At 43.1% G+C, this 26,473-nt stretch overlaps 2 protein-coding genes across 6 annotated transcripts in view; both read right to left on the bottom strand.

Annotated features, from left to right (window-relative positions):
• Positions 1-273: 273 nt before the first annotated feature.
• Positions 274-14,744, bottom strand: LOC129825356 (echinoderm microtubule-associated protein-like 1). 2 transcript variants are annotated; one of them, XM_055885397.1, is made up of 7 exons: positions 14,195-14,744; positions 10,656-10,841; positions 3,670-3,811; positions 3,392-3,508; positions 2,815-2,843; positions 1,910-1,936; positions 274-1,215 (listed from the first exon to the last, which is right to left on the bottom strand). In XM_055885397.1, exons 1-7 carry the CDS (start codon positions 14,343-14,345, stop codon positions 923-925), a joined length of 945 nt encoding a protein of 314 aa, XP_055741372.1. In that variant the 5' UTR covers positions 14,346-14,744; the 3' UTR covers positions 274-922. The 2 variants fall into 2 exon arrangements, with proteins under 2 accessions (XP_055741372.1, XP_055741371.1); XM_055885396.1 differs by lacking the exon at positions 14,195-14,744 and adding an exon at positions 11,620-12,291.
• Positions 14,745-19,208: 4,464 nt separating this feature from the next.
• Positions 19,209-26,473, bottom strand: part of LOC129825355 (bromo adjacent homology domain-containing 1 protein-like) — a 38,407-nt gene continuing 31,142 nt past the window's right edge. For all 4 annotated transcript variants that reach the window (XM_055885391.1, XM_055885395.1, XM_055885392.1 and 1 more), the window contains one exon: positions 19,209-23,890. In XM_055885391.1, coding sequence (XP_055741366.1) covers positions 23,701-23,890 — 190 coding nt within the window. In that variant the 3' untranslated portion in view covers positions 19,209-23,700. The remainder of the gene's footprint in view (positions 23,891-26,473) is intronic.

Below are 26,473 nucleotides of genomic sequence, written 5' to 3'. Positions count from 1 at the left end.
ACCATGGACATATCTTGTAATAATTTGTTATCACTTTGTTATTATTACAGCAGGCCATAGGGGGCGCCAGGTAGCGGTTAAGAGTGTTGGGCCAGTAACCGAAAGGTCACTGGTTTGAATCCCTGAGCCGATTAGGTTAAAAATCTGATAATGTGCCCTTGAGCAAGGCACTAAACCCTCAATTCTCCGGTAAGTCGCTCTGGATAAGAGCGTCTGCTAAATGACTTAACATTTGTGTTGTAAGAGAAAGGAGAAAGAAAAAGTAGTCGAAGCAGGTGATCACTGAAATGTTTATTGATGGCTGTCAACAGAGACAGAGATACACACAGAAATCGAATAAGAGAATCCACTCATACTGTACATCCCCCTCAAAGTCAGGGAGATTTCAATGAAAACTCATACATCCATATTTTACTGACATAAAGCTACAAAACAAACAAAACTGCTAAATTACTAAAATGTAAAACATAAAGACAGAAAGAACCAGCAGAAAAAAATAGAGGCTTCCAGTTGACAGAGACAGAAATATGTAAGAAATTACAGAGAACAAAGTGAAGAGGACTATGGTCACTGATGGTGCTAGGAAATTCAACAAAACAATGAAATAAACTCACTATTATCTTGTCTGGTCAAACAAAAACCTCAATACCCAAACTTTGTAACTATGAGTCCATCTCAAACATTACTAAAGACAACCTCCACTTCTACAGTAAGTACCTCACATTGCTATACATTTTCAAACATCTGGAAAACCGATTTCCCTTACAGGCCTACACTTGTAATAGCCCAAATATAAATTGCCCTTAACCACAGATCTAGGATCAGATTATCCAACCCTAACCATTATGAGGATTAGAACAATATCTCACCCCAGACCTGTGTTAAGGAGCAACTTCTATATCCTCATAACCTACTCTATTGCTTAGTAACAGATCTGGAAGTAATGGCTGGGTGATTTGAAGGGGCTTTTGTAATTGAACGTGTCCAGAGGAGAATACGTATTTTGATTGGTGCTTTTCTGCAGGGGGAGGGTGAAGGCAGGGTGTGTTTTGCGTGTCTTGGGCTTGGTTCGGTCGGAGGTTGGGGGGACTCCTTTGGTCTGAGGGGGGGTGGGGGTTCTGGTTGGTCTGGAGTTGGGGACCGTGGGGGCTGATTTGGCCACTTCAGAAAACCCAGTCCTTTTTGTTTGGGGGCTCAGATAGATCTGCATAGTCACTAAGTGAAGAGGTGAAATGAGGGGTAAAGGTTGAGGGTGAAAGTAGGGGACGAAGTGATGTATGTTAGTGTGAGCAGATGGTGAGGGGTTGAAGTGTTGGGGTGTGAGGGAGCAGGTGGTGAGGGGTTGAAGTGTTGGGGTGTGAGGGAGCAGGTGGTGAGGGGTTGAAGTGTTGGGGTGTGAGGAGATGGTCAGGGGTTGAAGTGTTGAGGTGGGAGGGAAAGGTGTGGATGTGTTGTGGAGAGGGAATGGGAAGGGAAGAGAAGTCATGATGATACATGGTGAGAAAATGAGAGACAAGGATAAAACAAGTGTTCAAATACAGTGCTTACTTGTACTTTAGAAACCAGAAGATGTATTTGCCACAGATTAGATTTGAGCTTTTAGTAGATATTATTCCATAAACTTGACAAACTTGACAGACGCTGTCTCTTCTGAGATAGATAATGCATGGGATCAGTAACAGGCGGTGGAGAATACAGTCATAGTATGTAGAACTCAGTGGAGGCTGCTGAGGGAGGACGGCTCAAAGTAATGGCTGGAATGAAGTCAATGGAGTGGTGTCAACAACATGGAAACCACGTGTTTGGTACCATTTCATTGACTCCATTCAGCCATTACTAGGAAAGCTAGACTAAGACATATCCAGTTGAGGTTAACAATGTTATTCCAAGAGGTTGGACTGAGGCCTACCTTTACAGTGCGTCACATGCCTCGACCCTGTAGAAAACAAACACAGAAACAGAGAGAGCAGGTCACTCTATGTGGGAGTTATAGTAGCCACTCTAACCATTTGTCAGTGGTGTAAATTACTTAAGTAAAAATACTTTAAAGTACTACTTAAGTCGTTTTTGGGGGTATCTGTACTTTACTATTTATATTTTTTTGTCAACTTTTACTTAACTACATTCCTAAAGAAAAGAATGTACTTTTTCTTCATACATTTTCCCTGACACGCAAAAGTACTCATTACATTTTCAATGCTTAGCAGGACAGGAAAATTGTCCAATTCATGCACTTATCAAGAGAACATCCCTGGTCATCCCTACTGCCTCTGAACTGGCGGACTCACTAAACACAAATGCTCCGTTTGTAAATTATGTCTGACTGTTGGAGTGTGCCCCTGGCTATATCTAAATTAAAAAACAAGAAAATTGTGCTGCCTGGTTTGCTTAATATAAAGAATTTGAAAAGAGTTTTACTTTTAATACTTAAGTATATATTAGCAATTACATTTACTTTTGATACTTAAGTATATTTAAAACCAAATACTTTTACTCAAGTAATATTTTACTGGGTGACTTTCACTTTTACTTAGTAATTACTTTTGTCATTTTCTATTAAGGTATCTTTACTTTTACTCAAGTATGACATTTGGGTACTTTTTCCACCACTGCCATTTATCAATGGTATGTTACAGTAGGATCAATCTAACCTACAGCTTGTTTCCCATTTCATTAACCTTAAATAAAGTTGAAATAAATAAATACAAATATTAAACCTGGCCATTACTCTACCCAAGCCCAGTTGTCCATCTTAGTGCTGCTCCCTGCTAGTGGGAAGAGCACACTACAGTAGACATTAAAGAATTGTCTTACCTACACTGGCTGCAGGCTCCTTGGTTTTGCTGCAAGGAGAGAGTGAGAAAAAAGAAGTTAGGCCCCATCCCACAAGCATGGAAATGTTTCTCAATCTCACATCTATTCTCAATCTCACGCTCGTCTAGAACAAGGATGGACAACTCCAGTCCACAGTCCACGAGGGCCACAGTTCTGATGCTTTTAGTTTTTACACCAGGTTACCAGATATAAACCAGTGTCTGATTGACGAACTAGGATGGAAACCAGCAGACCTTCAAGGACCAGAGATGTGACTCCTGCTCTAGGGATGTATTTGAAACTACGTAAGAGCCTTATAGACTCAGTACAGAACAGTTATAGCCACGGGAAGATGTTTGGGCATGGGGCTGCTGCTAATGCAGGACTTAAATAGGCCCAGTGCACTACTGTTGTGAGAAATCCCAACAAAAATGTCTTGTGATTTGTTTCAGGGCATGCTACAGCCCCCTCATCACCCTTACTTTCCATGGCTATGTTCAGAACACATTTTAACACCCCTTCCCTCTTACTGACACAGACGTCTAAGTTCCTGTGCAGTATCTGCCTACTAACATACCTATCGGCTTTCTTACTGCCGGGGGCCGCTGTTGAGCCTGAGGGGCCAGGTCGGGGGCCGGGCCGAGCTGTCTTAGAGGTACAGTCCTTCAGACTGGCTGCTGAACTCTTCACACCACTGAGGGAGAAAGGGGGAGGGGAGAGAAAAAAGAGAGAGGCGGGGGAGAGAGTGGGACAACAGCAAGTTTATGATTAATTTGGTGAAATTTATCTAGCTAGAGTTACAGTAGAGGTTTAGTAATCATACTGTACCTCTCTGTTAGTGATTGTGTACTGTACCTTTTGGCTGATGCTCCTGGTAAGGGGCTGTAGTTCCGTGTGGTGGAGGTAGAGGGCATTGTAGAGCTTGTGGAGCTTTTCTTCAGAGAGGCAAGGCTGTTCATTGATGGTCTGGACGGCAGGGCAAGAGCCACAGGCCTTGCTGCTGGTGCATAGGGGAAATGTGGGTGAGGAGGGTGTGTGTGTATGTAGCATTGCCTCAGAGCTATACAAAACATACTATCCACATTTCTGAGCACCTCCAAGACATAGGATACTGATGTACTAATGATTTTGTTACTTTAGACAGAAACAAAAGTAGGGTGGTTGGTCGTGAAGGATGGGTGGGTGTAATCAACGACTGTCTATCAATCCAAAGGTTGTGTTTTCGAGTCGCGTTGGGGACAACTGTAGCATTTTAGCTAACCCTTATTCTAAACCAAACCCAATTCACTTAACCTTTCACATAAATTCACCTAACCTTTGTCTTAATTTTTTTAATGAACCTTTATTTAACTAGGCAAGTCAGTTAAGAACAAATTCTTATTTACAATGACAACCTAGGAACAGTGCCTTGTTCAGGGGCAGAACAACAGATTTTTACCTTGTCAGCTCAGGGATTCGATCTAATTCTCCCCATAATTCTCCTTTGTTGTTATGACGCAACAAGCAACTTGGTCTCAGAGAAAGACGCATAATACTATACATCCTCCAAGATCTATGTAAGTTACATCATCCAATTCTTGCTATTGTACAACTGGGTAAGACGCATGATACTGTACTTCCTCTAATTCATATGATATTGTGTGACCCCTATTCCATTCATATTGTAACCTAACAATGTAACATACAGTATCATACTATTTTTTATTTAATTTTTTTATTTCACCTTTATTTAACCAGGTAGGCTAGTTGAGAACAAGTTCTCATTTACAACTGCGACCTGGCCAAGATAAACCAAAGCAGTTTGACACATACAACAACACAGAGTTACACATGGATTAAACAAACATACAGTCCATAATACAGTAGGAAAAAATGTATATACAGTGTGTGCAAATGAGGTAGGTACCAGTGGGACGCTAGCATCCCACCTCGACAACAGCCAGTGAAATTGCAGGGCGCCAAATTCAAAACAACCGAAATCCCATAATTAAAATTCCTCAAACATATAAGTATTATGGGAAAAAATCTATATACAGTGTGTGCAAATGAGGTAGGTACCAGTGGGACGCTAGCATCCCACCTCGACAACAGTCAGTGAAATTGCAGGGCGCCAAATTCAAAACAACAGAAATCCCATAATTAAAATTCCTCAAACATACAAGTATTATACACCATTTTAAAGATAAACTTCTTGTAAATCCAACCACAGTGTCCGATTTCAAAAAGGCTTTACTGCGAAAGCACACCATGTGATTATGTTAGGTCAGCACCTAGTCACAGAAAACCATACAGCCATTTTTCCAGCCAAAGAGAGGAGTCACAAAAAGCAGAAATAGAGATAAAATGAATCACTAACCTTTGATGATCTTCATCAGATGGCACTCATAGGACTTCATGTTACACAATAGATGTTTGTTTTGTTCGATAAAGTTCATATTTATATCCAAAAATCTGTTTACATTTGCGCGTTATGTTCAGAAATGCATTGTCTCAAACAAACATCAGGTGAAAGTGCAGAGAGCCACATCAAATTAGAGAAATACTCATCATAAACATTAATAAACGATACAAGTGTTAAACATAGGAATAAAGATAAACTTCTCCTTAATGCAACCGCTGTGTCAGATTTCAAAAAGGCTTTACGGCGAAAGCACACTTTGCGATTATGTTGGGTCTGCGCCTAGCCACAGAAAAACAGAGCCATTTTCCTACCAAGGAGAGGTGTCACAAAAGTCAGAAATAGCATTAAAATTAATCACTTACCTTTGATGATCTTCATCTGGTGGCGCACCCAGGTCTCCATGTTAGACAATAAATGTTTGTTTTGTTAGATAATGTCCAAAAACCTCCTTTTTGTTTGCGCGTTTTGTCCAGTAATCCAAATGCTCAAGGCGCGTGCACCAAGTCCAGACGAAAAGTCCAAAAAAAAGTACAATAAAAGTTAGTAGAAACATGCCAAACGATGTTTAAACTCAATCCTCCAGTTGTTTTTGTCATAAATAATATTTCAACCGGACAAAAGCTTCGTCAATAGAAAAAGAGAAACAAGAAAGGCGCATTCCCGATCAGGCGCAGGACTCATGGCTGGAAATGTCCACTGGCCACTGAAAGTGCTGTATTTCCCTAATTTTTCAGAGTAAAAGCCTGAAACAATGCCTAAAGACTGGCCACATGTAGAGGAAGCCACAGAGCTCATGAATTGGGTCCTAAGTCTTTGTATGGTGGATGGGCTTTCAATGGAAAAAGAGCCTTTCAAAATAATAGTACTTCCTGGTTGGATTTTCCTCCGGTTTTCGCCTGCCATATCAGTTCTGTTATACTCACAGATATTATTTTAACAGTTTTGGAAACTTTAGAGTGTTTTCTATATATATGCATACACTAGCTTCTGGGCCTGAGTAGCAGGCAGTTTAATTTGGGCACGCTTTCAATCCAAAATTCTGAATGCTGCCCCCTACCATAGTGAAGATAAGGGAGGTAAGGCAATAAATAGGCCATGGTGGCGAAGTAATTACAATATAGCATTTAAACACTGGAATGGTACATGTGCAGAAGATCAATGTGCAAGTAGATATACTGGGGTGCAAAGGAGAGAGATAAATAAATACAGTATGGGGATGAGGTAGTTGGATGGGTTATTTACAGATGGGCTATGTACAGGTGCATTGATCTGTGAGCTGCTCTGACAGCTGGTGCTTAAAGCTAGTGAGGGAGATATGAGTCTCCAGCTTCCGTGATTTTTGCAGTTCGTTCCAGTCATTGGCAGCAGAGAACTGGAAGGAAAGGCGGCCAAAGGAAGAATTGGCTTTGGGGGTGACCAGTGAGATATACCTGCTGGAGCGCGTGCTGCTATGCTGCTATGGTGACCAGTGAGCTGAGATAAGGCGGGGCTTTACCTAGCAGAGACTTGTAGATGACATGGAGCAAGTGGGTTTGGCAACGAGTATGAAGCAAAGGCCAGCCAACGAGAGCATACAGGTCGCAGTGGTGGGTAGTATATGGGGCTTTGGTGACAAAACGAATGGCACTGTGATAGACTGCATCCAATTTGCTGAGTAGAGTGTTGGAGGCTATTTTGTAAATGACATCGCCGAAGTCGAGGATCGGTAGGATGGTCAGTTTTACGTATGTTTGGCAGCATGAGTGAAGGATGCTTTGTCTGCGAAATAGAAAGCCGATTCTAGGTTTAATTTTGGATTGGAGATGCTTAATGTGAGTCTGGAAGGAGAGTTTGCCGTCTTACCAGACCCCTAGATATTTGTATTTGTCCACATATTCTAAGTCAGAACCATCCAGAGTAGTGATGCTAGGCGGGCGGGCAGGTGCGGGGCAGCGATTGGTTGAATGTGTTTAGTTTTACTTGCATTTAAGAGCAGTTGGAGGCCACGGAATGAGAGTTGTATAGCATTGAAGCTTGTCTGGAGATTAGTTAACACAATGTCCAATGAGAGATCAGATACGCGTGTGCACAACTTGGGTATAAAGTGTTTTTCTCAAAGTTGTCACGTGTCCTACTTATATCAGTACACTCGTAACAACATAAGCCAGAGATGGGCAACTGATAGGGGTGGGGGCCACAAAAAAACAGAACTCATCATGGGGGGCCGCAGTGGGTCTGCGTACCCACACCATGCCCAACTTGCGAACAAAACATTTGAGTTTTAAAGTTAATTTCCTGAAATTCTACACATTTTGCCATGGGGTGGAGAGAGAATGTTGCAATTTTATAACTAATTTCATGCAATTCTACTTACTTTGCTATGGGAAGGAAAGAAAAATGTGCTGTTTTACAGCTAATTTCTTGCAATTCTACACATTTTGCCACAGGGTGGAGGAAAATGTTTGCAGTTTTTAATATGATAACTGATGATCAATGGGCCCCATTTCAGTCGGTTTTACTAAAAGTTTACATAGCTGGCCGCTAGACTAACTTTCCAATCAAACGTTAAAAATAATTGCTGACATGGGCTAACTGAGTGTCTGCTGTTAAACAAACAAATGTCGAAATTGCACCATGTGTATTCTAAGTCAACAGTAAATTGAGACCCCCACGGAAGGAGAGTTGGCCACGGAAGGAGAGTTGTATGGCATTGAAGCTTGTCTGGAGGTTAGTTAACAGTGTCCAAAGAAGGGCCAGAGGTATACAGAATGGTGTCGTCTGCGTAGAGGTGGATCAGAGAATCACCAGCAGCAAGAGAGACATTATTGATGTATACAGAGAAGAGAGTCGACCCGAGAATTGAACCCTGTGGCACCCCCATAGAGACTATATGGAGTGTCACAGAGTTACATACAGAATAATACGAAGATTCTCTGGTCTGATGAAATGAAGATTGAACTCTTTGGCCTGAATGCCAAGCGTCACATCCGGAGGAAAGCTGGCACCATCCCTATGGTAAGCATAGTGGCAGCATCATGCTGTGGGGATGTTTTTCAGTGGCAGGGACTGGGAGACTAGTCAGGATAGAGGGAAAGATGAACTGAGCAAAGTACAGAGAGATCCTTGATGAACACCTGCTCTAGAGCACCCAGGACCTCAGACTGGGGAGAAGGACAACAACTCTAAGCACACAGCCAAAACAACGCAGGAGTGGCTTCGGGACAAGTCTCTGAATGTCCTTGAGTGGCCCAGCCAGAGCCCGGACTTGAACCCGATCAAACATCTCTGGAGAGATCTAAAATAGCTGTGCAGAGACGCTCTTCATCTAACCTGACAGAGCTTGAGAGGATCTGCAGAGAAGAATGGGAGAAACTCCCCAAATACAGGCTTGTCAAGCTTGTACTGTCATACCCAAGAAGACTCGAGGCTGTAATTGCTGCAAAAGGTGCTTCAACAAAGCACTAAGTAAAGTGTCTGAATACTTATGTAAATGTGATATTTCTGATTTTTATTTTAAATAAATGAACAAAAATGTCTAAAAACCTGTTTTTGCTTTGTCATAATGGGGTATTGTGTGTAGATTGTTGAGGAAAAAAACTATTTGATACATTTTAGAATAAGGCTGTAACCTAACAAAATGTGGAAAAAGTCAAGGGGTCTGAATAATTTCTGATGGCACTGTATATACTGAACAAAAATATAAACGAAACATGTAAAGTGTTGGTCCCATGTTTCATGAGCTGAAAAAAAGATTGCCGAAATGTTCCATGTGCACAAAAAGCTTATTTTCCCAAATTTGGTGCAGAAATTTGGTTACATCCCTGTTAGTGAGCATTTCTCCTTTGCCAAGATAATCCATCCACCTAACAGGTGTGGCATATCAAGAAGCTGATTAAACTGCATGATCATTACACTGGTGCACCTTGTGCTGTGGACAATAAAAGGCCACTCCAAAATGTGCAGTTTTGTCACATAACACAATTGTCACGCTCTGACCTTAGTTCCTTTTTTATGTCTCTATTTTGGTTTGGTCAGGGCGTGAGTTGGGGTGGGCATTCTATGTTTTGTTCTATGTTTTGTATTTCTAGGTGTTTGGCCTGGTGTGGTTCTCAATCAGAGGCAGCTGTCTATCGTTGTCTCTGATTGAGAACCATACTTAGGTAGCCTCATCCCACCTGTGTTTTGTGGGTTGTTGTTTCCTGTTGTGTGTCTGCACCAGCCAGAACTGTTTCGGTCGTTATGCTTTGTTATTTTTGTTATTTCAGTGTTCATTTAATAAATATGGACACGTACCACGCTGCACCTTGGTCCTCTTCTCCTTCTCCCGACGACAATCGTTACAACAATACCACAGATTTCTCAAGTTTTGAGGGAGCGTGCAACTGGCTTGCTGACTGCAGGAAGGTCCACCAGAGCATTTGCCAGATAATTTTATGTTAATTTCTCTACTATAAGCCACCTCCAACGCTGTTTTAGAGAATTTGGCAGTATGCCCAACAATGTAGCATTTACAAAAATAAAAAACACAACATTCAACAATTCAAACGATTTTACTGAGTTACAGTTCATATAAGGAAATAAGTCAATTGAAATAAATTCATTAGGCCCTAGTCCATGGATTTCACATGACCGGGCAGGGGCCATCCATTGGGGAGCAAGGCCTAGCCAATCAGAATTTGTTTTCTCCCACAATATGGCTTTATTACAAACAGAAATACTGTCCGGGTGGCTGGTCTCAGACGATTGTAAATAAGAATAGAATATATTTCTAAACACTTCTACATTAATGTGGATGCTAACATGATTATGGCTAATCATGAATTAATCATGAATAATGATGAGTGAGAAAGTTACAGAGCGTCAAAGATCATACTCCCAAGACATGCTAACCTCCTCTGTTATTGGTAATGGTGAATTGTTAGCATGTCTTGGGGGTATGATCTTTGACTCTCTGTAACTTTCTCACTCATCCTTATTCACGATTCATTAAGGATGACCCGTAATCATGGTGTCTTCAGAAACACATTCTATTCTGATTTATAGTAAAAGTGACTCCAAAATGACACAATACATGACATACTAATTGGGCACAAAATAATCTGAAACACAACCAAAACAAACTGCAAATACATTCAACAAGTTTGTAGAGTCACAAGCTTGATGTAGTCATTGCTTGCTAGGAATATGGGACCAAATATTAAACTTTTGACTACTTTATTTATAAAGAATCCTTAGGGGTGTCAATCATTTTGACTCCTACCATTTTGAGAAAAAAAAAGATTACTTGTTAAACATAATCTCTTTCTCTGAGCAATTGTATTAGTATAAAACAATATCATTTCCCAAATTCTTTTTGGATACAATATAGCTCATTATTTGAATTATTTATTTTATACACAGTCATTATTGCTCATCTTTATCAAGGGTGTCAATCATTTTGGACCCCACTATGTGTGTGTACCTTTCTCAGCAGGTCCTTTCTTGGCGTTGGTGGCCTGGTGTTCCTCTGAGATGTTGAGTCTCTTGAGGACGTCTGCCAGGGCCATCTTCAGAAGCTGGATCTCATCATCCTGTATCTGCATCCGCTGCTCCAGGTATGTCAGGCGGTCTGCTACATCTATCCCGCTCGCTGCAGAGCTGCAGTCATCTGGGGAGCACAACCACACACAGAGTTAGCCCACTGAGCTAAAGCCACTGCTTCAGGTACGTCAGATGGTTCACTATATCCATCCCGCATGCCACCAAGCTACGGTAACATAGACAGCTAAAGCCATTTGTACCCAACCAGCGCCACTAACACTGTCTTAGCCCACTGAACTAAAGCCACTGGCCATTGGGCAATTCAAGACCATGTTAGCACACACACACACACAGCGTTACTGATGCTTCCAGGTGATTGATATAGACTCAAACGGATTCATTAAAAAAGACTGAACAGTCAGACTCAAACAGACTGAATATTCACACAGATTCATCAAACAGACTGACCAGTCACAGACTCAAACAGACTGACCAGTCACAGACTCAAAGAGAATTCTTCACATATCACACAGACACCTTACACAGTAACATAAATACTGTAGACATAAAAGCTAAAACAAACAATAGCACATGCACTATAATTCACACATAACAAACACCACACACACATCACTCAGATAAAAACCAAGAGACAATTTTCTATAAATTACATCAATAGGAAGAACACTCCTAATAAATTGTATCATTTTGTATATATATATAAAAAAATTACTAAACCATACGAAAGCACGACCACAGAGATCAAATGAAATACATCTGCTACTACAAAGACCAAGACAATAGGTGCCATCTGTGTCCTTTTTGTAGACTCTAATCCCTATGAGAGTGATGCTAGTAAGTGACTGGTGGAATGGTAAAGAAAAAGAACAGAAGCTGTCGTATACCTTTGGAAACCCTGTGCAGTGAGGAGATGTCATAAAGATTCCTCATACTGGGTAACCCTTCCTCCACTCCAGAACTCCTCCTCCTCTCTTCCACTGTCTGACAGACAATATCTTCCTCCATCCTAGTGATTGCCAGCTCTCTCTCTCTCTCTCTTTGTTTTCTACCGGCTGGTGTTCTCATCTCCACTGTTCCATCCTCTGTTCCAGTTCTGTCAGACAGTAGAACACAGAGCTCCCTTCCTCTCCGCTCCAACCAGCCTCACACCAAGATCACTAAATGTATATCACAACAACTGTTCTCTTCTCTCTTCCTGTCCTGTTTTCCTCTGTAACAGCATCAAATCCAGGTCACAAAGACTTTGAGTCTATGGTGAGGTTATGAAATATTATTAAGGGTTTTTTCTCTCGGTCTCTCCTTTATCACGCTCCCTCTCTCTCTGGGTGGTGTCTGCTGTTGTGGGGCATGCTGATGTTAACAACATTGCTTCAAGCCTTGATCTGAGGTTGCGTGTGCATATGTGTGTGTGTTAGTGTTTGATCATGCCTATACACTCCTATCCTCTCCAATCCGGCCTAAAGTGAGGTGTTTGTGTGTGTGTGTGTGTGTGTGTGTGTGTGTGTGTGTGTGTGTGTGTGTGTGTGTGTGTGTGTGTGTGTGTGTGTGTGTGTGTGTGTGTGTGTGTGTGTTATACAATAGCACAATGATAATCCCTCAGACTGAGCCTCTTTGGCACGAGAAACCCCAACCCCACCCTGATTAACCTTCTGTCAGACTGACAGACAGAAAGAGGAAGAGATAGAGGGAGAGGTGGACAGACAGAGAGCGCTGATAAAGAATAGAAAGGGAGGGAGAGGTGGACAGAAAGAGAGAGGTGGACAGAGAGAGAGAGAGATAGAGAAAGGAGGAGTGGAGGAGGCGGACAGAAAGAGAGAGGAGAGAGGGAGAGGGGGACAGAAAGAGAGAGGTGGACAGAGAGAGAGAGAGAGAGAGAGAGAGAGAGAGAGAGAGAGAGAGAGAGAGAGAGAGAGAGAGAGAGAGAGAGAGAGAGAGAGAGAGAGAGAGAGAGAGAGAGAGAGAGAGAGAGAGAGAGAGAGTGGAGGAGGCGGACAGAAAGAGAGAGGAGGAGAGGAAGAGAGAGGGAGAGGGGGACAGAAAGAGAGAGGTGGACAGAGAGAGAGAGAGAGAGAGAGAGAGAGAGAGAGAGAAAGGAGGAGTGGAGGAGGCGGACAGAAAGAGAGAGGAGGAGAGGAAGAGAGAGGGAGAGGGGGACAGAAAGAGAGAGAGGAGGAGAGGAAGAGAGAGAGAAGCAGACAGAAAGAGAGAGGAGGAGAGGGAGGGAGACAGAAAGAGAGAGAAAATAATACAGATGGAAAGAGAGAGATGACAGAGAGAGAGAGTTAGACACAAATAGAGATGTAAAGTAAGAACAGAGAGAGCGAGAGGCAGGTTGCATGGCCTTGTATTGTTCTCCTCTAAGAAGCTTGTCCAGCTCATTGATCACCCGCTCTTCCAGTCTTTTATTTACAATAGTACAGGCCACTCTGACTGATGGAGGCTGAACGTTACACACAACACATGCTAATACACCAGCAGTGACTGACAAACCATGCCAAGTGTCAACACATCTCATTTATATAGGAGAGTGAATGTGCTATATACCATAGCATTTAGCAAATACAGGTTATTTTAGGCATAGTCTAGCCATATATGCAGATAAGTGTAGTCTGCTATATTTGGCATTGTGACCCGGTGTACTCTCTGATTTAGTGTTTCTCTTCCTGTACCATAGCATTTAGCAAATACAGGTTATTTTAGGCATAGTCTAGCCATATATGCAGATAAGTGTAGTCTGCTATATTTGGCATTGTGACCCGGTGTACTCTCTGATTTAGTGTTTCTCTTCCTGTTTTTGGCTGTGACATCAGGCCTGTGCCACCTCCAGAAACCTAATGTGGGATTGGGATTAGAATAGCCTGTAATCCCAGCCCTGGAAAAGGGAATTAGTAGCACCCAGCTCAAATCTCTACTGCTGCACTAACTCAACTATACAAACCACAAACCCAGCCTTCACACACATACGCACAGCCTACAAACACACGCAGTCTACACACACACACACACACACACACACAGCCTACACACACACGCAGTCTACACACACACGCTCAAGCTAACAGGATTATGTAATAGAATCACACTACACAACATAGAAACAACCCTAAAACAAACATTTAGAAAACCATAGGCCTATAGCAATTATGTTGATGTAGAGGGCAGTAATTTGATATTCTCCTTTCCAAGATGGTGTGCTTTGAGAATGGCAGAAAGAACATGTGTCTATTCATATCCCAAATTCACCACCCTCCTTGCATACCCACACAAACCCTCTGACAGACACCAATACCCCTCCATCACACAGTCAGGCCCCCAATTACTAGAGGTAAAGTGACACTTTGTAGCAATTGGAATTGCCCCCTCCCCCCCAAAATAATGTATGTTCAGAGGAATCTTCCCTTTCGTTGCTTTACCTATATGAATTGTACCCCACCCCGCCATCCCCCACACATACAGTACCGGTCATGAAGTCTGTGTCTGGAGCCAGCAGGGAGTCTTGGTGGTAGGTCTCCCTAAGAGAAGGCCTCCTCAGTCCCATCTCCTCCATCCCCAACCCCTGGTCCACCAACTCCTCCATGGGACTGTCCTCCATCGACGTCCCAGACGCCATGCCTACCCACCTCTGTGTGTGCGAGTGTGTGAGGGTGTGATCCTACAAAAGGGTTGCTTACACTCCTCCTCTTCCACTGAGCTCAGTCAATCACCTTCCCTTATCCGCTCCCCTCCCTCCCTCTTTCATCCCTGGTTCCAGAGCCACAGAGGAGAGTAGATGGAGCCTAGAGGGAGATGGGTGGGAAGATGATGTCATTAAGGAGAGATTAAAAGGCCCTGGTAAGCCATCTCAATCCCTCAGCCAAGAACGACAGGACAGTGGAGTGATGGAAGAAGAGGGGGAGGAAGGTAGAGGAGTGGAGTGCTGAAAGGGAGAGAGGGGGGGAGAGGTGAAAGGGCACTTGGTCTCAAACAGGTTAACTTCAGCTTCCACCAGAGATGTGGGCAGGGGTTGCTATGGCTACCTGGGTTTGTGTAACAACACTCTCAGAGCCAAAGTGAGAATAGTTAACAAACACACAATTCCTATTCCTCAACAAAGATTTATTGGTCTTGCACTGATACCAAACTGCTGATGTTTTCAAAATATGTATCCATCCACCCACACTAAAGCAAAGTGCTTGCATCAGACTGCCAGCTGGTCAGGCTGCTGCATCATAGGCCAAGTAGGGCTGATGAGCTACAAAAGATTAGGAGGAATCTTGATTAATTAATTAAAGGCATCACAGGGACAATAAGCTGACCATGTTAATTATAATTATGGGGAAGGCAGCTCCGGATAAAAGTTACCCACTGATCTACGATCAGCTCTAACCCTCCCCAATCCTATCCTTAATCATTAGGGTGGAAACACTCAAACATACCTTATCAGTGTCTAGGGGTAAGTATATCCTACTATGCAGTAAAGGAAGAGTTGAACAACAGATGAAAGGGCATTAGGGTACACACGGGCCTCACCAATAAGACCTAGAGTAAGCTTCTTCCTTTGTCTATTTTGCACTTTACTAGATTGGTATTCAAGCAGATGGTCTGCCATCCCAAGTGTGCTGCACTGCACAGTATCAGTATGTTTGCACTGCCCACTGCTGATGTAGCGTAGTTAGTTTCAGCTAGTATTGCACACACACACAAACACACGTAGTGGCATCACCTTCCATTAGACCTGTGATACCACCGGTACCGGTCACCCTCATAACTGCATAACTGTCCCCCATAGAAGCCACCCAGCCTTTCCTTTTCTAATAGCAGGCCTACAGTACTGATGGGAGTGGATTGTGGGTGCTCGAGGCCTACAGTACTGATGGGAGTGGATTGCGGGTGCTCGAGGCCTACAGTACTGATGGGAGTGGATTGTGGGTGCTCGAGGCCTACAGTACTGATGGGAGTGGATTGCGGGTGCTTGAGGCCTACAGTACTGATGGGAGTGGATTGTGGGTGCTCGAGGCCTACAGTACTGATGGAAGTGGATTGCGGGTGCTCGAGGCCTACAGTACTGATGGGAGTGGATTGTGGGTGCTCGAGGCCTACAGTACTGATGGGAGTGGATTGCGGGTGCTTGAGGCCTACAGTACTGATGGGAGTGGATTGCGGGTGCTTGAGGCCTACAGTACTGATGGGAGTGGATTGCGGGTGCTTGAGGCCTACAGTACTGATGGGAGTGGATTGCGGGTGCTTGAGGCCTACAGTACTGATGGGAGTGGATTGCGGGTGCTCGAGGCCTACAGTACTGATGGGAGTGGATTGCGGGTGCTCGAGGCCTACAGTACTGATGGGAGTGGATTGCGGGTGCTCGAGGCCTACAGTACTGATGGGAGTGGATTGCGGGTGCTTGAGGCCTACAGTACTGATGGGAGTGGATTGCGGGTGCTCGAGGCCTACAGTACTGATGGGAGTGGATTGCGGGTGCTCGAGGCCTACAGTACTGATGGGAGTGGATTGCGGGTGCTCGAGGCCTACAGTACTGATGGGAGTGGATTGCGGGTGCTCGAGGCCTACAGTACTGATGGAAGTGGATTGTGGGTGCTCGAGGCCTACAGTACTGATGGGAGTGGATTGCGGGTGCTCGAGGCCTACAGTACTGATGGGAGTGGATTGCGGGTGCTCGAGGCCTACAGTACTGATGGGAGTGGATTGCGGGTGCTCGAGGCCTACAGTACTGATGGGAGTGCATTGCGGGTGCTCGAGGCCTACAGCACTGATGGGAGTGCATTGCGGGTGCTCGAGGCCTACAGTACTGATGGGAGTGCATTGCGGGTGCTCGAGGCCTACAGTACTGATGGGAGTGGATTGCGGGTGCTCGAGGCCTACAGTACTGATGGGAGTGGATTGTGGGTGCTCGAGGCCTACAGTACTGATGGGAGTGGATTGCGGGTGCTCGAGGCCTACAGTACTGATGGAAGTGGATTGCGGGTGCTCGAGGCCTACAGTACTGATGGGAGTGGATTGTGGGTGCTCGAGGCCTACAGTACTGATGGGAGTGCATTGTGGGTGCTCGAGGCCTACAGTACTGATGGGAATGGATTGTGGGTGCTCGAGGCCTACAGTACTGATGGGAATGGATTGTGGGTGCTCGAGGCCTACAGTACTGATGGAAGTGGATTGTGGGTGCTCGAGGCCTACAGTACTGATGGGAGTGGATTGTGGGTGCTCGAGGCCTACAGTACTGATGGGAGTGCATTGTGGGTGCTCGAGGCCTACAGTACTGATGGAAGTGCATTGTGGGTGCTCGAGGCCTACAGTACTGATGGAAGTGCATTGTGGGTGCTCGAGGCCTACAGTACTGATGGGAGTGAGGATTGCTGGTGCCTTATGCCAAGACATTAGGTTTATGAGCTGGGTGCTACTCAGAAACAGACTGGCCATAGGGCAGTTCAGGCAAATGCCCACTGGGCTGGTCCACCTGTAGGCCAGTGGACTGAGCTCATGGGAGAAAAACATTTTGGTTGAAAAAAAAGAGAAATGACGCGTGCCCATGGTTGTTAATAAATATTATAAGGATTTTGGAGCAGAATGATCATAATTTAGATAATTGGTTGCTGTCCCATTTCATAAACGCTGTCCCATAAAAAAAAAAAATGGGCCAGTGTTTCAGAAATGCCCGGGACGATTTCTGGTCCCAGTCCATCCTTACTGCTACTAAATTTTTGAAGTTTGAAATCAAATCGTGAAAGCCTGCTGGAGCTGTTGAGTTGTCAGATCCTCCACTGTAGTGTTCAGTGATCCCGCTCTGTACTGCCTGTGTGTCTAAGTCTGTGGGATGGACACCAGTAGCTATGCTGTGCTAGTGTCTGGCCACATAGAGCACTGCGCATTCCTAATGGCCTGAGCCGGATTAAGCATTGTACAAAGATGAGCCGAGGGAAATATGTCTTTGAAGAGGAGGCCAAAGTCCTGAACCTGTAGTATATCTACTGTCACCTTGTGGTCGTTGGTTGCAACTTACATACCAGTATACCTTCCAAAAGCCATAATGACACACACTCACACACACAAGTGGCCATCTGATTGTTAGTTTTGCATTCAACTTTCAAAGTAACATATGGCAGAATCACAATAAAGAACACGCCAAAGATTTTTTTCACAAAGGACTTAAACTTTATAAATAGTCTTTCAATGGAACATTAAATCAGCAGGGATTCTAGAATTCTTACCAAAAACCCAAGAGATTTTCAGAGAGCATGACAAAGTGACAGTTATCTGATACACACATCCTTTATCTACTCCAAAAATATCTAGACTTTTAGATCCCTCATTGTTAAATATATCAAAATATATGCTGACACTTAGCAGTAATACAGAATACCACAAAAAGCAGAGTTTCAGGCATTGGTCGGGTGATTAGTTTCGATTGGTGCAGAGATAAAAACACTTCCTGGGTAAGTGAGAAGTGGAATGGTGGAGATCAGAGGTCAGGAACATTTGACCCATGTTACCATGGAAACCATAGGTACACATGATATATCATGACCATGTCCCAATAGCCCAAACATAATATACCATCTCCTTTCCTCACTTCTCTTGCCATAGGACTTTAAATGTTTGACAGTTAAATATCACACAACACTTATACTATATAATTTCCCCCTCCTCAGTGACATAAATGAAAGGAGATGAGGAAAGTAAATGTTAAAGAGCTTTGGGACATAGCCAGGGTGTTCTATTCTGAAGTTGTCAGTGGGACACCCCATTTCTGTTCATGTAGTGCCCTCTACGGGCTCAATGCTGTAAATACACGTCTGGGAGTAAAGCCATGGTGGGTCTGTGTGCTGATGGTGCAGAACAGCTGATCAGGTCAAGTCTGTATCTTCAACTCTCTCATGTGAATCTACCCATGAAACAATGTGACTAAGTCAAAATCCAAAATGACAATTTACGACGTCACAAAAAATATCAGCAGCAAAACTCCACTAGACAGAAAACTGCCGCAGAAAGATAAAGTTCATCGTCCTATAGCCAGGCCGTCTCAGGTGTAGTATGACTATGTCCTCTAATTGGATAGATCGATGAGGGGAGGGCTCAGGTGACCTCCGTTACCATGGCAACCTCCCAGACGTCAAACCCTAAGGTCAGACATGTAGACACTTCCCTCCATAAACCACAGATCTAGGATCAGCTTAGATTCACCCTCCAACCACAATTCTAACCTTAACAAACAGGGGGATGAGGACATATCTGATCCTGGATCAGTGGTTAGAGTGTAACTTCTACCTCCCCTAACTTTGTGTCAGAATGTGCTTTGGTCTTCTTTACCCCTGATGCCAAGTGGCACCTCTAGATAGAAACCAGCTCTGGTGCCAGTCTGTTTCTGCTGCAGCCAACCTGGCCTTGCCATTGTCTGGCTGGGCAGTAATATAGCATTGTTACAGAAACAACCTTCTACACCGCTAGCTATATAAGTACAAAATACTACAACCTCTGTGAATCTCCATTCAATCATTTAATCTCCAAACTCATAAATTACTAATAACAAGAAACCAATCGTTTTTCATTATTGACCACAAAAGTCTTATTAGCAAGAGGGCTTTTTTCAATTAATTAAACACATTATCCAAATAAGTTAAATTGAAATCTTTATATATTGTATTGGTTTACTCCATTTAAATATTTATGTATTCATTTTTAAATATAATCATCAGCTACAGGTCTTGCAAAAAAATACTACTACTGCACTGTGCAATTGCTGTCTACAGAGGGTCAGGGGTCACAGAGTCAGGGTTCAAATATGTACACTTAATAATTTCATAAAACTCTATTTACAGTCCTCTTTTAGCTGGTATTTATATAGTATTCAGAAAGATATTAAGTGGTAACACCACAGCAGGGTACAGAGTAGGTCACGTCTCAAATGGCACCTTCTGCCTTCTGGTTATTATTTCAAAGAATTCAACTCAGGTTGGTAACTACTTGGTACCAAGTTATACTTTTTCCAATGAATCCTTAAGAAACTAAAATGTAATTACTAAGTAAATATTAGGTAACTAACTGCCATTTAACCATGCAAATTTAAAGTAAATACCAGGGCCCACATTCACAAAACCTTTTTAAAGAAGACATTTCTTCTTAACTGACACTTTTTCCTTAACTATAGACTTAAGAAGAAAGTTATGCCAAGTTTCTATTCCTCAAAAAGGTTCTTGCACGATTTCTTATGTTTCTCCTTAAGTAAAAAGTTAAGAAATTAGATTCTTAAATAAAATTATTGGAAATGTTAATTCTAAAGATAGCCAAACCCTTGTCTTAAACTCAGGGCAGTGAGAGAAAAAGCTCATGAAAGCAATTGAAAATGTTTAATTCACTCACAAACGTATTATTTTAAACCCCAAAACATGTTTTAGAACAGTAATCTCAGGAAGAAATATGCTACCATGATTGGCATACAAGCTAGATAGCTAGTTAAAACGGTTTCCTTGCAACAAACATTTTAAGATGATTTGTAAGAAGATATTTGAGAAGTTCGTAAGAACATCATTAAATCTTAAAATATTGTGGAGGAATTGCACTTACGACAATCTTATGAAGTGTTTTGTGAATCTGGGCCCAAGTGAATACTGGACTGTAAAATAAAGTGTAACCAACATCTTTTAGGTAGGGACCTCAGATCTTGCACCAACCCTTATAGTCAGAAATTAACCAAAACATAACCTAACCCTTCCCATTTCTCGTCTTCCAGGTTTTTGGTCAAATCTCAATTTATGACTTGTGATTCAAATTCAAAACTAAGCTAAAATAAAATGAAAAAGTTTTACTTCCTCGATTTACACATACATTTGTCAAAAATAGTCCCTCTGAAAAATATATTGCATATGCCATCTTAAGAAATTGACATAATAAAATATTTTTGATAAGGAAAAATTGTAAAGTAGGAGAATATATATATTTTTTTCAAAGAATCTGGGCACCACTAGCAACAAAATACCTATTGATAATATTTAAATTTAAACCTTTATATGATTTATCCGATACAAGCTTTGTTTAGTCGCTATTTTGGGGTATGATTCAAACTGTTAGAATGGAAAATGTTTCAGATGGCTTTTGGGTATTATTCAAAACTTTGCAGATTAGGCACAAAGTCCAGCAATAGAACATTTGCACAGTAAGAAAGCAATCGAAGGTAGTGTTTTAAGAAGTACTAACTCAGTCAGACACTGCCGCTTGTCTAGGACTACACGTGACGGACAGACACTTCTGCAGAAGGTTACAAGGCAATGTTGAATGATTGTGGTTAAAAACCAAAACATCTCAATAACGGGCATCAAAAGGACATTTTTCAGAGATTCCAAGCCAAACCTTTGGAACATCACATTACGTCATTCCGCACAGCGAGTTACACCAAGATGCCAACTCACCTGAACCCCCCTGGACAGCGAGCTACACCAAGATGCCAACTCACCTGAACCCCCCTGGACAGCGTGGATGAACAACAATAATACCAGTGTGGAACCACAATCTACAGGAATGATTTTTCATTGTACATATTGTTTCATTAGATGATATGACAGGTTGGTTGGATAGCAGGTAACATATAAACCAGAGGTGACCACCACTCCTCCTGGAGATCTACTGAATATGCAGGTTTTTGCTCCAGCCCTGCTCCGACTAACACACCTGCTTTTACTAATCAGTTGTTAGAGCAGGGCTGGAGAGAAAGCCTGCATACCCAGTAGCTCGCTAGGAGTAAGGTTGTCCACCCCTGAAGTAACACATAGATAGTATGCTGGCGGATGTCTCTAATAGTAAAACACATAAAGTAGTTATGCATTGATAAAAGTTGCCATGACACAGCCTTAGTTTCCATTCTCTACTAAGCGCACAGACAGTGATAATACACAGTATTGTCCCCAGTTATAATATAACATATTAGTAGCTTAACATAAATCAGAACACAATCATAGACGTTGTAATTAAGTAATGGATTAGTGCAATCTAACAAGGGAGGGAGGAGACGAGAGGAGGGAAGAGGACAAGAGAAGGAGAGGAGTGGTGGTGCTCTGCTTCGTGACATCCTTTGGTTTATCTTGGAGAGGGCGGAGCTTCGAAGGATGGAAAGGAATGGGGGGATAGAAGTAGAATGAGTAGAATGGACAAAGATCCACAACATGTGGACCAGCAGCCATATTGGATGTACCATGTTGTAATGTTGAATAAAATGCTTATCACTCGGAATTTCTGAGGAAACCAAGCCTTTCTCAGTATTCTACTCAAACAACAATGGCAAAGTGTTGACCGGGGTGAAATCTATGTGGATTTTGTCTGTGATTTTATACTTTTTCCATTCTATTCATCCAATTTCTAATTGGGTGGGACTAGCTGCCTAAAGCTCTACCTGCAAGTCATAAGGCAAGTCATGGGAACAACAGGGTCGCGTTCAGGAGAGTGCAACATTACAGAAAGTTAAGATGGACATGTATAGTAAGCAATGGTCTCTGCAATACGTTCCATTTCCATTTGAACGTTCTGGAATGTTTCAGCCTTCTGAACACTCCAAAGAGGTGGGCACTGACATCAACAACCCTCCTTCTGATAGGCCAATGCAGAGCATGGGAGAGGTTAGCCCTCCACAGTAAGGGGGCTCTCCATTGGACCGTTGGACAAAAGCATGATGACAGTCCTGTTCTTAGGAACAGAAAAAGGGGGTCAGGGGGGATTTCATCTCACATGACCCTATTCTTCATATAGTGCCCTGTCTTTGACCAAAGCCCTATACAGCAGGGGTTCCCAATTACATTCAGCCGGGGACAATTTCTTCTTGAGCGGATGGTCGGGGAGCCGGAAGATGGTTATAAATTATTTGTACCCTGCAAATTGACCACATGTATCCCAAACAGATATAGTATTTGACAAAAACATAATTTCAAACCTTGATTCCACTGGGATATGATCATCTCCATTCATGTGTGGGAATACTTGACAGATTTCCTAAATTAAAATCACTTTGAGCTGATTTCACTGTTTTTTTATGTCCCACAAAAACCATTATTTAAAAATAAATTAATAAAAATAATTTTGTTCAGAAAACTTGGGGGGCTGCCTATTGGGGAACCCTGCTATACAGTAACATTTATCTGCCAAGTAATGCACTTTATGGGGAATAGGGTATGATTAGAGACTCAGCCAGCGCTGAGGGTACTTCAGAATAGTGTGTCGTGTTCTGTTCGGACAATGCAGGAGGGGAAGGTGAGACTTCCACTTCCTTTGTGAACCTGCACCTGTGGTTTCACTGTAGCCAACAGACTGAACACACACACACACACACACACACACACACACACACACACACACACACACACACACACACACACACACACACACACACACACACACACACACACACACACACACACACACACACACACACACACACACACACACACACAAAACCTAATTGTGTGTGTGTTCAAGCTGCAAGTGCCCTCTCGATCACAGCTGCCTCAGAGACAAACACAAATGAAGAAGAACGTTGTCATCACATCAGGCTCTAACATCATCGTCATGACGAGCCCTGTACGGCTCTGGTAGCGCAGTTCTTCCTCTTGTTAGGTCACCAACATGGCTGTCCATGCACATGGTGATGAGCCCTGGTATAGCAGGACATGGTTAACCAGGACAGCTAGCAGATCTCTCCCTTCTGTCCAAGCCGGTACAGTTCTAGTTCCAGTTGAGGGGGTGAAAACTTCACCTCCCTAGTAACAGTTGTAAAAGGGGGTAAGGTACTTCAGTACCCACTCCTTTAACGCCATTCTGGGGATTCAGATATCAGTGGTCCCCCTCCAGTACTTGATTCTTCAGCAGCCCTCCCTCCAGTTCAGGGGACCCCCAAAACCCTTCAGGGGTTCCCCCTCTCATCCTTCAGCCCCATGTGTAGGAGTGCGTGTGCTCCACTACGGTTGGTCTGTCTGCCTGTCCTCTGCTGTCCCCTACTGCAGGTTCTTTAGGATGCGTCCGTAGCGGAAGTCGTAGACGTGGCGGCAGAGGTACACCAGTTCAGGGTCTATGTCGGCGGGCACCTGGCGGTGGTCGGGGGGGTCGAAGTCTGAGGGGCATGGGACCACTCTGGCAGCGCCAGGGGGCACACCCTCTGCACGCCGCTTCACCAAGGCACAAAATCTATAGATGGAAAATCAAAGTGAATTTTGAATGCAGTCGCGCCTTTTCTTCTCCCTACTTTACATTCCTACCTCCAGTCAAGTGAACATGCTCCAGTAAGGTCTCTCCCTAAGAGTGCTTCTAGTGTCAGTGATATTACCCACTAAAGAATGCCTCGACGATGAAAGGTGTAAATTCAGAAGCATCTTACCCTCTGCACTGGGCTAAAGAGAACAGCAAGGAGTTTCACCTACATTTGAAGTCGGAGGTTTACATACACCTCAGCCAAATACATTTAAACTCAGTTTCTCACAATTCCTGACATTAAATCTGAGTAAAACTTCCCTGTCTTAGGTCAGTTAGGATCACCACTTTATTTTAAGAATGTGAAATGTCAGAAGAATAGTAGAGAGAATGATTTATTTCAGCTTTTATTTCTTTCATCACATTCCCAGTGGGTCAGAAGTTTACATACACTCAATTAGTATTTGGTAGCATTGCCTTTAAATTGTTTAACTTGGGTCAAACGTTTCAGGTAGCCTTCCACAAGCTTCCCTCAATAAGTTGGGTGAATTTTGGCCCATTCCTCCTGACAGAGCTGGTGTAACTGAGTCAGGTTTGTAGGCCTCCTTGCTCGCACACGCATTTTCAGTTCTGCCCACAAATCTTCTACTTGATTGAGGCCAGGGCTTTGTGATGGCCACTCCAATACCTTGATTTTGTTGTCCTTAAGCCATTTTGCCACAACTTTGGAAGTATGCTTGGGGTCATTGTCCATTTGGAGACCCATTTGCGACCAAGCTTTAACTTCCTGACTGATGTCTTGAGATGTTGCTTCAATATATCCACAAAATTTTCTTTCCTCATGATACCATCTATTTTGTGAAGTGCACCAATCCCTCCTGCAGCAAAGCACCCCCACAACATGATGCTGCCACCCCCGTGCTTCACGGTTGGAATGGTGTTCTTCAGCTTGCAAGCCTCCCCCGTTTTCCTCCAAACATAATGATGGTCATTATGGCCAAACAGTTCTATTTTTGTTTCATCAGACCAGAGGACATGTCTCCAAAAGGTACGATCTTTGTCCCCATGTGCAGTTGCAAACCGTAGTCTGGCTTTTTTAATGGCGGTTTTGGAACAGTGGCTTCTTCCTTGCTGAGCGGCCTTTTAGGTTATGTCGCTATGGGACTCGTTTTACTGTAGATATAGATATTTTTGTACCGGTTTCCTCCAGCATCTTCACAAGGTCCTTTGCTGTTGTTCTGGGATTGATTTGCACTTTTTGCACCAAAGTACGTTCATCTCTAGGAGACAGAACGCGTCTCCTTCCTGAGCGGTATGACGGCTGCGTGGTCCCATGGTGTTTATACTTGCATACTATTGTTTGTACAGATGAACGTGGTACCTTCAGGCGTTTGGAAATTGCTCCCAAGGATGAACCAGACTTGTGGAGGTCTACAATCTTTTTTCTTGGCTGATTTCTTTTGGTTTTCCCATGATGTCAAGCAAAGAGGCACTGACTTTGAAGGTAGGCCTTGAAATACATCCACAGGTACACCTCCAATTGACTCAAATTATGTCAATTAGCCTATCAGATGCTTCTAAAGCCATGACAGCATTTTCTGGAATTTTCCAAGCTGTTTAAAAGGCACAGTCAATTTACACGGAACCCAAACCGGCTGCGCACGTGCGCCATCGTGCATACAGTTATTTTGCCCCCCCACACCAAACGATCACGACACGCAGGTTAAAATATCAAAACAAACTCTGATTTGTTAACCAATGACATTAATTTGGGGACAAGTCGAAAAGCATTAAACATGCATGGCAATTTAGCTAGTTAGCTTGCACTTGCTAGCTAACGTTAATTTGTCCTATTTAGCTAGCTTGCTGTTGCTAGCTAATTTGTCCTGGGATATAAACATTGAGTTGTTATTTTACCTGAAATGCACAAGGACCTCTACTCCGATAATTAATCCACACATAAAACGGCCAACCGAATCGTTTCTAGTCATCTCTCGTCCTTCCAGGCTTTTTCATCTTTGAACTTATATGGTGATCGCATCTAAACTTTCATTGTATTACCACGACAACCGGCAACAAAGTTCATCTTTCAATCACCCACGTGGGTATAACCAATGAGGAAATTGGACGTGGGTACCTGCTTCTATAAACCTGTGAGGAGATGACTTTCAGCACGATCTGCGTCAGAAATAGGAACGACTTCAATTTTAGCCCTTGGCGTCGCAGACGCTCATTGGCGCGTGCGAGCAGTGTGGGTGCAATAATTGAATAACATGGATTTCTAAATTTATTTTGCGACGCTCGCGCACGCGACGTGTCTGGTCTGGTCAGCATGTTAGTGTATGTAAACTTCTGACCCACTGGAATTGTGATAGAGCGAATTATAAGTGAAATAATCTGTCTGTAAACAATTGTTGGAAAAATTACTTGTGTCATGCACAAAGTAGATGTCCTAACCGACTTGCCAAAACTATAGTTTGTTAACAAGAAATTTGTGGAGTGGTTGAAAAATGAGTTTTAATGACTCCAACCTAAGTGTATGTAAACTTCCGACTTCAACTGTACAATGGTGTGTGTTAA

The sequence above is a fragment of the Salvelinus fontinalis genome, chromosome 27 (assembly GCF_029448725.1).
Source record: "Salvelinus fontinalis isolate EN_2023a chromosome 27, ASM2944872v1, whole genome shotgun sequence".
Taxonomy (NCBI): domain Eukaryota; kingdom Metazoa; phylum Chordata; class Actinopteri; order Salmoniformes; family Salmonidae; genus Salvelinus; species Salvelinus fontinalis.
Note: the sequence above shows the minus strand (reverse complement) of the source record. Positions and strands in the feature narration are given on the sequence as shown.

Excerpts from the sequence above, each read along its gene's own strand:
- LOC129825356 (XM_055885396.1), bottom strand. The coding sequence starts at position 11,800 with ATGAGAACACCAGCCGGTAGAAAACAAAGAGAGAGAGAGAGAGAGCTG. Across the intron at positions 3,812-10,655 it reads GAAAGGACCTGCTGAGAAAG|CAAGGCCTGTGGCTCTTGCC; the intron begins GTACACACACAT and ends ATGCACCAGCAG. Across the intron at positions 2,844-3,391 it reads GGCAGTAAGAAAGCCGATAG|CAAAACCAAGGAGCCTGCAG; the intron begins GTATGTTAGTAG and ends CTCTCCTTGCAG.